Source organism: Zonotrichia albicollis, chromosome 4, assembly GCF_047830755.1.
Source record: "Zonotrichia albicollis isolate bZonAlb1 chromosome 4, bZonAlb1.hap1, whole genome shotgun sequence".
Taxonomy (NCBI): domain Eukaryota; kingdom Metazoa; phylum Chordata; class Aves; order Passeriformes; family Passerellidae; genus Zonotrichia; species Zonotrichia albicollis.
In genome coordinates, this window is record NC_133822.1 from 10,988,707 (window position 1) to 11,001,250 (window position 12,544).

Genomic DNA, 12,544 nt, shown 5'->3' on the forward strand with positions numbered 1-12,544 from the left:
GCTCAAGCAGCAATAGGCTCAAAGCCCTTCATTTGGACTTTCATGTGAAGTTGAATTGGTTTTCTTCTCTTTCAGGCTATTGAGTTGCCCCATGTATGCCCAGAGATTGTACTGGTGGTCTGAGGTCAATGAGATTGAGTTCCCTTGAGACTTTTTGTGCCCCAGCAGCTGGCTTAGTTATTCCTGCCCAAACCTGTGAGGAGAAGGTCTTAATTTTCTCAGAGCAGAGGATTGTTCTGGGACATCCCAGAGGTGGAGAATGCAATAGGATATAAATAGATGGGGTAGTGAGAAGTAATCCAGTGGAAACTGCATCTAGATCCTATACCTTGCAGGTATAATTACAAGACAGATTTAATTATATTAATACTTCATGAAGCTTTAAAATAAAAAGCTCAAGGTTATCCTGTTTTCCTTGATTTACAACTGTTTTGCTGCAAGCCTCTCTTATTTTAGCTTAGATAAGGAATAAGCTTTTCATGTACTTGAAAAAATAGAAGCTGTCATTGGTGGTGACAGACTCTATAGGGTGACTTTACATTTGAACAATTGAATGGTTTGCCTCTAAATGTCTTATTTTGTTTTGCAAATGAATCACTGAGCCCACGACATCATAAAAAATTCCATTTATTTCTTTTTTTCTGATTCACTTTTGTTGCATATGTTTATATTTACTGCAATAATTAGGGGGAATGCCAGGCTACTAAATACCCAACTGACATATTTCATATAAATACACTGAGAGTACTTTGTTCAACAAAGTATGGGTTGTAATTACCTTAATTTTTCACCTTGATAGGATTTGATTTTGTAAGAACATGGACTTTCTAAAATGGCTTTGGTTTTTGAGAGCTTTAATGTTCTTTCTTCAGTTGAATCCTAAGTGATTGTGTTTTAAAGAAATCTTGTCAACTTGAAATAAGCATTATTATGGCACTTGAGGGTCAGACAATGTGACCAGTAATCAATAAAGGGTTACAGGAGTTATTTTAGCTTGTAAATTAAGATATGTAATTTTTTACAAATCTTAATGTGTAAAAACTAATAGTGCCACTATTGCTATTATGTTTCATATGAGCATAACTAAAAGCTGGCTCAGTATGGTTAACTCTAAGTTTTGAATGGTCCTGGTGTTTGCCTTGTATAAAAAGTCAGTTTTAAGGATATTCTGGTTTACAGTTGAAATCCTTCCATTACTTCAATACTTTCCTGGAGTTCAGATTAATTAAATTCATCCCTGAATTTTCTTTCCCTCTTCATCAGCATTTCATCAGTCAGATTTGAGCTTTGCCTTCATCTCCTAGCAAACAGGGAAATGTTCATTCTGTAGGATTGCTGTTCCATCGAGTGATTCCTTCATCGAATCACAAACTCTGCTCCTCTGCCTCTCTGACTGGCACTAACATTAATGTTGACTGATGTCGCTGCAAACAGCTGGCTCATACATTTGCTTAATTAAATTAGAGCATTTGCAGACTTTGGTTGATGTAAGTCTCCATGCTACAAATGTGTCATTTCTCTCCTTCATTTTACATCAGCATTTGTGCATCTACAGATGCAGATGCTTTGGTTTGACCCTTTGTTCACTTTGCAGAGTGTGTGAGTGCAGTGCAATGCAGTTAATTGTGGAAGTTTAGTAAAGCAGTTTTCTTGTCAGCTGCCTGCACAGTTTGAACCAGTATTCCTTAAAATATTTTAAAAATCATTTCTATAGCCATAATTACCAATCTATGTGCTGGATACAGTCTACCTTCTTAGAAATAATTATCCTGGTATATTTGCAGGACTGCTTGCAAGTGACTAAGACTGGCAGTTTCATGTTAGTGACATTTCAGGGAGAAATTTTCTCTTGTCACTAAATTTTCACTTATGAAATGTCTAAACTGCTGTTTCCATAGCCAAAACAAGGCATGTACAGGCCATAGGATTGATCTTAGGATTTATTTTATATTAAGTTATTAAATAATTTCTATATAATATCACTGGTGAAGTAATATTATATAGCTACTAGTGAGATATATATATATATATATATATATATATATATATATATATATATATATATTACTAGATCTATATATATACTAGATATATAGTGAAAACACTGAAGAAGTGTTTTTACTTTATTTTTTCAGATGAAATTGACTTTTGTAGGGCTGAACTGCCTACTAGATAATATTTTTCTTTTTACTTTCCTGATACAATTTCTGTACTTTTACCCCAGCTCACAATTTGAATTGGTTTTCAGACCTTGTCTTTATAAAATTACTTTATGTCTGTAATTATCCTATCATGGCTATAAATTTAGGTTGAGGCAAACTGAAATAATTCCACAGCACAATAACTGTTTTCACTCCCACATGGTTTATGTTTCCAATAATCATTAAGTGATTTACTGATTACTTCTGTAGGAAACTTTTATTAGAAGCACCATTGAATGTGTCAGAGTTGTGCAGCAGAGTGAACTGGTTCAAGTGGTGTGATCATCTCATGGTTTTGCTTAAGCAGCAAAACAGACTGGTTTTTTTTGGCCCAAAAATATTCTTTTTTGGGCAATACAGAATGCATTAAGAATATGCAGTTCTTAATGTTCATACTCCTTGATAACATTAATTGAAATATTAGGCATTATTAAAAATGGTTTAATATCATTAATACTTTTAAAGTTTTGTTTGTTATTAGTGTTGTACAGATACAGGTTGGTATTTGCAGCTGAAATCACTTCTCTGTCTATACTTTGTACTCAGTGATTTATTTTAGACATTTAGGTAGTTGAGCATTTATTGAAACCTGTGACCTTTTTTACCTTTTCGCTACAGAGAACTATTGAACTAGTTAGCAGTAGTGAGATTTAGGCCAATGAAGCTTGATTTTTAAGTTATTTTAAAGCTTTGCACCAGGCTGAAAGCATAAAATTACATTTATGTTTACTTTCACAGAACATCCATAATCAGGAAGAGGCATAATAATCTGTTTTCAGTTGAAATGTAAATTGTGAGGTCTGTATTTTAGTATACATGAATATATGTATATTTATACAGAGACAAATTTAAAAGCAACCTTAAACTGATTTCCACTTGTGCAGACAACATTTTGCACTTAAATTTCTGTGTATGTTTTTACATAATGTCAGAACATCATATAAATTACTTTTCAGGGAGTAGTCTTTATGGATATGTGAATAAGACAGTAGAAGTATGTGTTTTCTCAAGACAGAAATTGCTACTGCTATCATCAGTATTCTCATATTTCCAGCTGTACTCTCCTGTGCTTCCAAGAGTGTATTTTGTTTTCCATAATTTATATATACCAATTGAGTCTGATCTGCAAGTTACATTGTAAAACACCAAACTAATTCATGCAATATGGAAGTCACCTGAAAATCAATATTTTTCAGGGGGTTATATAAAGATATAAAAATATATCTTTATCTTTTTTTTTTTTTTAATTTCCACAAGTCTGCATTTTTAAGTTTTATTTTATTGCTACATTTTATTTCTTTATGTAAACTTGAAACAAAATTTGTGTGATTTTTTCCACTATAGTAGATTTTTTTGGCTTGCCACAGAGTGAAGCATCAAATACCTGTTTTTTAAAATATTTAGATTCATTTTGGATTCTCCATTCACTACTGGTTGCTCTCAGCATAGTGGAAATAAAAATCTAGTTTTTACATTCTTTATCACACAAAAATACAGAAAATATAAATCTTTACTTCTAAAGTACACAGAAAAGAAAACTAACTGTCTTTAATACTATTCTATTTATTTTGCAGTTTAATAACAATGCTCAGAATGTCAGTTGCTTTAATCATCTTGTCCAAGCTAATGTGAGGAACAAGAAGAAACTGAAAGAAGCTGTCTATAAAATCTCTGCTAAAGGAATTACAGATTACAAAAAAGGCTTTAGCTATGCTTTTGAACAGCTGCTAAATGTAAGTATTGAAGCATGATCTGTCTGTTGTCAAGTGAAGGAGAATTGGAATATTCAGCAGGCCCCTGCATGCTCCTTCATTGTGTAACTATGTGGTACAAGTGCAAACCTATATTTGGCAAGTAAATTTATCCCAACAATGTTTTCTTCCTTGCAGGTTTCCCAGCAGGTTGCTAAGACTTTGGAATTAATTTGGTTTTCAATCTGTTGTACTGTTTTACTTCATTCATTCAGCTGGTTTTTCATTTTACATGTGATTCACAGTTGACACATACTTGTGGTAGTGGTTGACTTGCAGTTAATTTTAAAATTGAAAGATCTGTGTTACTGTGTTATTATTTCAATTTTACCTCATCATCTCCTAGCAATGCTTAATTAACCTACAATTTCACACTTATTAGAAGTCATAAATAGTTTACCATGGTTTGAGCAAGATAGGGGAAGAAAATTAATTAGTTAATAGAGGAATTCTGGGCACTTGATGAGGTCTAAAGCATAGTACTCACTCACTGAGACTATTCTAATTTTTTTCTCTTTCTCATGTATAAAAAGAATAATTTCCTCAAAAATTAAAAGCATTGTTTCCATTTTTTACATACATTGCACTTTCTAACCAGGCACAAGCTATTTGAATAGCAGTGTTTCCTGTTTATAGCAAATGTTTGGGTTTTATGAGTAAATTTTAAATGGTTCATGTAGTTGTTTAAAAAATTAGTTCTACTTCTCACCTTCCTGAAGTAGGCATATTATATCTTAAACATTAGCTTAATTAAAGCTATATCACTTTACAGCAGGTAAGGTATAGCTTAAGTATTCTAATCCTTAGTGGTTTTAGTTTTGGTTTTGTTTTGGTTTTTTGTGGACTTTTTGTGTAGTTTTTTTGGGTTGGGTTTTTTTTTTTTTGGTTCATTTGGTTGGTTGGGTTTTTTGTTTGCGGTTATTTTGACTTTTTACTTTTTTTTTTTCCCCCAGTCTGCCAGATTCTCAAATTCAGGACACTTCCCTGACATTGTGTGTGCAGTTTAAAGCTAGATCTGATGTAAAAAAATTATAGCCTTGTAAAATTTTGATGGAGAAAAAGAAAATGCAATGTTTTAATGGGAATTTTCTCAGTATACTACTATTCAGATTAGCAGAAGGATGTGGGGGGAAATGAGTGGGTGTCCTCTGCTGATATGGTTTTATATAAAACCACAAACAATATTTTGAAGTCTGTTGGACATTTTGGACCAGGCTGGGTGGCATTTTCCCCTGTTCTGCACCTGTTGACATCTTATGCAGAGGGAACCAGGAAGAAAAGAAATTTTGCCAAATATGTTCCTCCTAACAATGATATTTGCTTAAAGTTATGGATTACATTTGGTGCAGCACCAGGTACATGCTTGGTGTACAGGAAACAATAACAAAAGCTGAACACAGGGGAAGCCTCAAACTGGAATTTTTGTAGGACTAAAGTATTAAAAAATAATTGGAGATGAATGTTAAAGTGGGACCATCTCTTTGGTAGCTGGAGGCAGAAGTAGATTGGCCTCACATGTTCTCTGCAAGCGTAGAAGTTATGGCTGGACATTGTGGGTTGCACAAGCTTATGGATATATTCTCATCCTCTCCAAATATTGCCAAATCTGTTTAGCAGGAAGAGTAAAGGGCTGGTGATGGGTTCAGGCCAAGGCTCTGGTGACAAGACAATATAATATGGTGGTATAATACAAGCTTAAATAAATAATAAAAAATATGCTTTGGGATAGTTGCCATTGTATATATATGAATTCAAATAATCCAATTGTTTTAAGGTCCAAATAAATTAGGTATTTCTCAAATTTTCAAAATAATTTTGTGGGTATTCTTTCTGGATGACAGTTATTTCAAACAAGTTCCCCGTATACTAAATTAATGTTTGGTACCATTAAAAAATTGCTGTTTCTTATTTTTCTAAATGGAAATAGACACTCGAGTTTTTTCAGGATAATAATTCATGTGATTAACAACAATCTGGATTCCATAAGTTTTATACAGTATTTTCATATTATTATTTGTCACATTAAGGTTCTCCCTTGAAAATCATTATACTTCAGTTTCAGCAGTTCAGGAGGATTTTTCCCTCATACTGTAATATCTATGTTTTGTTAAGGAAAAATTAGTGAAAAATGCATTCTTGAAGTGTCATGTCACAAAATATAATTATAACCTGCCGCTTACAGGTGTGAATTTTAAAGATGCGAAGCTTCTTTAAAACAAAAGCAATTTTAGATGCAGTATAAAATAGATGCTTGCCTATTAGAAAGGAAAAAGTAAGGCCTGTATCAAAGAGAAGAGAGAATTAAAAATTATTAAATAGTTCAATTCCTCTTGTTTTCTTTTGTGGTTATAGCTAAGAAGCTGGTTTTTGTGCTGGGGAAGCTCCTGTATAGACAACACATTCCCATTCAGCTGTGGCCCATTGGATGAACTGCTCAGAAAAATGAAATTACAGTATCAGATTTTCAGACTCTGTCATGGATTCATTCCCTGAGCCAGTATCTCCATTTTGGATCAAAAGAGGCTGGGGGGGGAGGAAGATGTGTTTTAAATCCCTTAAAGATCATCTGGTTCCAGCACCCCTGCCATGGAAAGAGGCATCTTTCACTAGACCAGGCTACTGAGAGTTCTATTCAGCCTGGCCTTTAACAGTTACAGGGATAGGGTAATGTCATATGAATTTGAATTTATTCATGTTCAGCTTTCCAATAATGTTTGGAGGCTAAAATCTTGGATATTTTTTTCTGTGACATTAGTGTCTTTAATGTCTAAACAATGTAATGTAAGTAATGTCCTTCTCTAAGTATGAGGAAATGAGAGAAAACTGATTTTTTTGTGATACTGTTATATGCTCAGTAAGTTACAGAAAAGTCCTGCTTTATTCAGTGAAAACAAAGCCTAGCTCAAGTTTCCATTGCCTATAGTACTACTTCTTTCAAAATCCCTAGAAAACTTCCATAATATGAACAAAGTTTGGTCCCCTTCTTGGTCTCCAATATTATTTTGGTCTATATATTAAATCACTGTAGATGTAGGTGAATTTCTTTATTTATGAGGTATCCAACCCTACTTTTATTACATTTTTAATATCGAGAGAATTGCAGCCCAAAGCAGTATCTTGCAAGTTATATTTCACAAGCGAAAAATGGTCATAAATTATTTAATCTCAACTGAAACACAGCGTGCTGATGAGGCTGGAGAAAAGGTATTGATATATAGCTAGGTTTTATATGCTGTTACATGTAAGGGATGCTGGGCTAAATTCTTTGGGCTTGAATTTTTTTTTTTTTTCACAAATTATTCGATTTGAAAGTAGTAATAGTAGGAAAAGAAGTAATTCTTCACTGAATATTGAGCAGAAATTAGACCAATGAGTAGAGTGAAAAGCGGCAGAGGGGAATGTGGGATCATCACACCTGACCAGCCTGGTGGCAGTCAGTTTGTAGCCACAAAGAGTAAAGCAGGAGGGAACTGGGGACTTTGTAAGGACCACTCTCCTATTTATCTTCCTGACTCTAGAGTAAATTCATAGAGCAAAATTGAGGCTCGTGGAAGGAGAAGTTGAATTTATTTCTCTGGATCTCTAAGGGTTTTACTCAGTCACATCGAGCTACTCAGAAGTACCAAGGTGCCATTTGTATGCAACACTAAGGGCAAGGAATGGCTGCAAAAGCAATAAGCAATTTACTTTAGACTAGAGATTTAACTTTTAGAGAATAAAAAGGAGCCAAAATTCATGCTCACCACTATTGATTGGGCTGTGGAACAATGTTGTTATTTCTTTGCAAAACACACTGCCTTTTTCTCAAGGGCTTTACTAGTTACATTGATGAATTAGGAGTCAGAGAGGCGCCTTCTTACTTGTATTTCAGGCTTGCTCTCCAGAAATAATGGAACATGCTCCATTTTTCAGCTCTAAGATGCAACCTAATTGGAAAAGTAGGTGATGGAGAGATTTTAATAATCTAGGTGGCCATATCTTGGCTACAATATATTATGTAAACCTTATTCTAAAATACATTTCTCAAGATTAGCTATTCACTTGAGAGTATTAATAATTTTAAGAACAACATGAAAGAATTAAAGATTTGGAAGATGAAGCCAAATTTAAGGAAATATGACAAAAATATTTTGAAGGGTATAAGGTTGATATTCTGTAAATGCTTAAATTAACAGAGTTTTTATTCAAGCTGTCAGCAAGTTGGAAAGTTTTTGTGAGTGGGAGTTAAACAGAAAAAAATAATCATATTCAGTAATTCATTACATGTCCATTGTTCCCTAATTTCCACAAGGAAAGTAATGATAAGGGAAAAAAACGTAAGGATGAGAAAAGAGAAAAAATATTTTGATATCCCCACTGTGCAAGTGTCATGCAGAACATCTGACAAGGAACACTGGGGTTGATGTAATGAGTATGAGCTAAAGGGTTCTCCTTGTGTTTGTGGAGGTGACAGGAACCAGCAAATCCCCATTCCACTATGTTGGGCCAGATCTGAAGTGACTCATATTGAAGTATTATAGAACAGAAAAGTATCTTTGGTTTATTTTATTTTATTTTTTGTTCAGTGGGGGATATTGAATGAAATTCTAAAAGATTTATGCTTTGACATTACCATGATAAAATAGTAAGTGTATAGCTATAAAAGCCATCAGATATAATAATTGTTATTCCTTATAGCCTGAAATATAAAAACTCTTCTGTTTGTATCTCCTACAGCACAGTGTCTCCAGAGCTAACTGCAATAAGATTATTATGCTGTTTACAGATGGTGGTGAAGAAAGAGCTCAGGAAATTTTTCACAAATATAATGAAGACAAAAAAGTAAGTGATATATGAAAAATTTTACTGTATGAAACATAACAGCATAAATGTATAAAGTACTTTAGAAAAGCTTATTAGTATTGATCCTCAGGACACTAAAATCTTTTTTCAATCTATAACATTTATTTGAAAAATCATAAAATATATTTAATGTTTTACACTTTGGGACATATTGGTCTCAAGTGATGCAGAGCTATACTGTAAACCATAAAGAACTCACTTTCTATTGACAGTTTTCTTGCATTAGTGTAATCTCTGAATTATCCAGCAGAAACATAGGTAGTTAAATGACAGGATATACATGTGTATCTCTGTCTCGTCACTGCAAATATCTTCTATGTGCTTTTATTGTTTGCCAGGCAAAGGCAAATGAGAACTCAAGGTTAGAATCTGAATTTGAATAGATTTGGGCTGGAACAAACCCACATTTTTCCCAGTGAGGCTAATTATACCTTTGAATGTCTTAGCAAGAAGTGGGATGGCTTTCTGTTGATGAAATTTGATCTGTGGTTAAAGCAGAATTATGGGTTTGACATGAAAATCCCTGGATGAGTTCTCCTGTTTAGACAAAATTGGATTATTAGCTGTGCTGGTTTTGGGTTTAATTTTTGAATCTAATCAAATTTCTGGTCTGGCTTTTGCATACTTAAAGATATAAAAACGCAGGAATGTGTGCATGAAATATAGCAGATTATAAAGTTGTTTCCTATTAAATTTTAGTGAAAACTATTATTTATTATTATCAAAAGATTAATCATATTCTAAATAGAAATGGAATATGAGCTGGATTCACACTGCAACTAAGCATTTGCCTTTTGCAGTGCCTGGGACTGTGCCTACATCTGTGGGGTATTATGAGTTATTGTTTGTTTTGTATTCAAAAAAGAGCTAAAAGTTAGAATGTGATTCATGAAGGCAGCTGCCTTAGATGTATATGCATGAAGCAGTGGAAGTATTTAATTGGAAATCTTCATATGTTTGAATTAATCCTTTCAAAAGTAGAGCTGGAAATGCAGTGCTCAATTTGTGTCTTGACCAGTGATTCAGTCACTGATCTTGAATAATCATTTGGTGGCTGTTTTACAGTGGTGCTTCACACAGAATGATATGGTGGGGTTTAGTTAATCTTTGTGTCTGAGCTGAAAGGACTTTTCAAACTCTCAGTTAGAAAAGAGAATGGAAGTCGTAGCCATGTGTGATGCACATGGCTGTACCCTGAAAATAAACACAGAGATTCCTCTTCAAATTTGGATAGTAGTAGATAGATAGTGGTAGCTTTTATGACATTACAACAACAGCCATCAGTTATTGGAAATACCCCCATAGGGGGGAATATGTATGATTCATTTCTTATTATATTTTTTCATTTAATTTATTCTGTTAGGAGGAAACTGTAGTAAAATATTCAGTCCAAACTACAAAAGAGATTTGGAGGGCTGAGATTTTTGATCTTACTCACATCATGCCTGATGGTTGATTATTCTGTGAAGTATAATAAATGAAATGTAAGATTTACTAATTTTAAATGGTTATTTTACTGCATCATTAAATACTGTAAATTTTCACTGCTGAGGGTTGGGATGGTTTTATGTATAATGTTAAATATAAAATTCTATACACAGTCACTTTCTTATGAACAAAGTTTTGAGGGTTTTATTGCATACAGCAAATGTATAATGGTAATAATGGTCACTGTGTGTCTCTATATTATCATGCATAATTTACTGCATTGCCAATGCAATGCAAGGCACATTTTCTACATCTGTTTATGGTCTATGCATCTATTTGCATCTACAAGTTCAAATCTTAGTAAACTTCCAATTTGTAACTTGTCTAATGAAGCACTGGGTTGCTATATATCAGTTCTTGCTGGTTTTCTCCAAGGTGACATTGGAATTGCAGTACCAAGTTTATGCAGGTGGAATGTGAAGAACCATTTGCTTTCCCCTTATCTCTTTCAATCAGTAGCAATCCTTGTAGTGTTGAAGGGAAATTCACGGTTGGAGAACATCTAATGAGACTGCACCACTAAATTCTTTTTCAGGAGTCACAATGAAATCTCCCAACATCTTTCATAACATTCTAATATTTTTAAAAAATAAGCCTTATACAAAATATGCTTGTGATAATGTTCTCCTTAGTAAGGCTACACTTGATTCCAGAATGATGACGTGTGAGCTCTTTTGTTGTTTCCTTTGTTGTATGTAATTTAATGTTAGTTCATTACCAGTAGAGAACAGCATAATTGGTAGACACATTCCAACATGAAAAATACACATACACTTTTAATCTTGCTAAGTCTCAATCACAAATATCATGTTACCTTCTTAGATTGCAGAGTAGGCTGCTTTCTTATATTAAATGATGAGATTTTAAAGAGATGTGGGTGTAGTTTCTGTTGTCTTTATTGCAGTTAATGTATACTTTAGTTCATAAATATCCAGTGGATTTCAGACTATGTTGATATTTATCATTTGTAGAGGGACTATTCAAAATAAGGTGTTAAAAACTTTTTCTGTGTTTTACAAAGAAGCAGTTCATGGTATAAATATGTATCAGCATATGTCTCTTCTTGCCTGCTGCTCTGCATTTATTTGACCACTTGTCTTTGTGTTTTTGCATAAAGCATATAAAAGATGAATCTTTATTGTCTTATGTCACAGTCAGTCACTTAGCACCACTGAGTTGTAAACTTACTTTCTTTTTCTTATACTAACAAAAGACCATTTCTTCAAATCTCTTAATCCTTGTTTCCATCTTCCTGATGTGAAATGGCTTCAGCTATATAAGTATTTTCTTTTTCATGTCAATTAATTTGTAAATCCATGCCATGAAAGAAGATTGATTTTCAGCCCATCAAGTAACATGATTTAGTACACTTGTTTGCAGTGTCCTTGGTTCAACCTTCAAGTTAAGTAAAATAATGCAATAAACACTTGAAAACTACTAAAAGAGAGCCTAGAATCTAGAAGCTGAAAAGTAGTCCTTTTAAATTCAAAATTTTAATCTGTTTAAAATAGCATACAGATATATTTATAATAGTTTTCTGTCTGTATAAATAATTTACAGTGTGAATAAGAGGGTTATTATAAACTTATGTAACACAGATTTGGGGAGGAACACTTATCTGTGTGAAGAGGAAAATCACAGTTGTGTTTCACCTTTGCATGCCTTTTTCCCTTTATAAAGCCAGATTTTATTGTCACATATTGCAACTACATGCTGAGCCTGATATTTAAAATCTGGCATGTTTACCTTTATGGTGACATTTGGGGCACTCACATTAAATGTGTAAAATACCGCACATGCTCTAAATTTCAGGAATGAGGGTGCTAAATTTCATTTTATTTGCACTCCTCCTACAGATGGCTTCACTGAAGATAGCAATATAAATTTAATTGAAATGTATGCCCTGTAGGCGTTTCTCGTGAGAATTTTGGATCCAGGTTGAAAATAGAAAACCACAGATCTTTGGGGCAAGTTTTCCCCTTGGAATCTATATTTGGAAAGATTGCTCAATTTATGTGAGTAGGAAAAGACCTTAAACATACCTCATGCACTTTTAGTTGTTTGAAGTTTCGTAGAATGGCAGAGGTTTGTGTGTTGGATGAACTGACCTGACAGAGGTGGGATTAGTCTGACCCCTCAGGTGGGAGCAGAACTATAAATTGGGTCTTATGTCCCATTCTCACAGCATTATCTTCCATAATTAATACAACCTCATTTTTTGGTAGGTTTTTCTGACAGTATCATTTGAGAGGAAATGATGTG

General features: G+C 33.6%; 1 protein-coding gene across 8 annotated transcripts in view; it reads left to right on the forward strand.

Annotated features, from left to right (window-relative positions):
- The window catches only part of CACNA2D1 (calcium voltage-gated channel auxiliary subunit alpha2delta 1), a 364,493-nt gene that overhangs the window by 279,131 nt on the left and 72,818 nt on the right, over positions 1 to 12,544 (forward strand). For all 8 annotated transcript variants that reach the window (XM_074538787.1, XM_074538781.1, XM_074538782.1 and 5 more), the window contains exons 11-12: positions 3,776 to 3,934; positions 8,669 to 8,773. In XM_074538787.1, the coding sequence (XP_074394888.1) occupies positions 3,776 to 3,934; positions 8,669 to 8,773 (264 nt within the window). The remainder of the gene's footprint in view (positions 1 to 3,775; positions 3,935 to 8,668; positions 8,774 to 12,544) is intronic.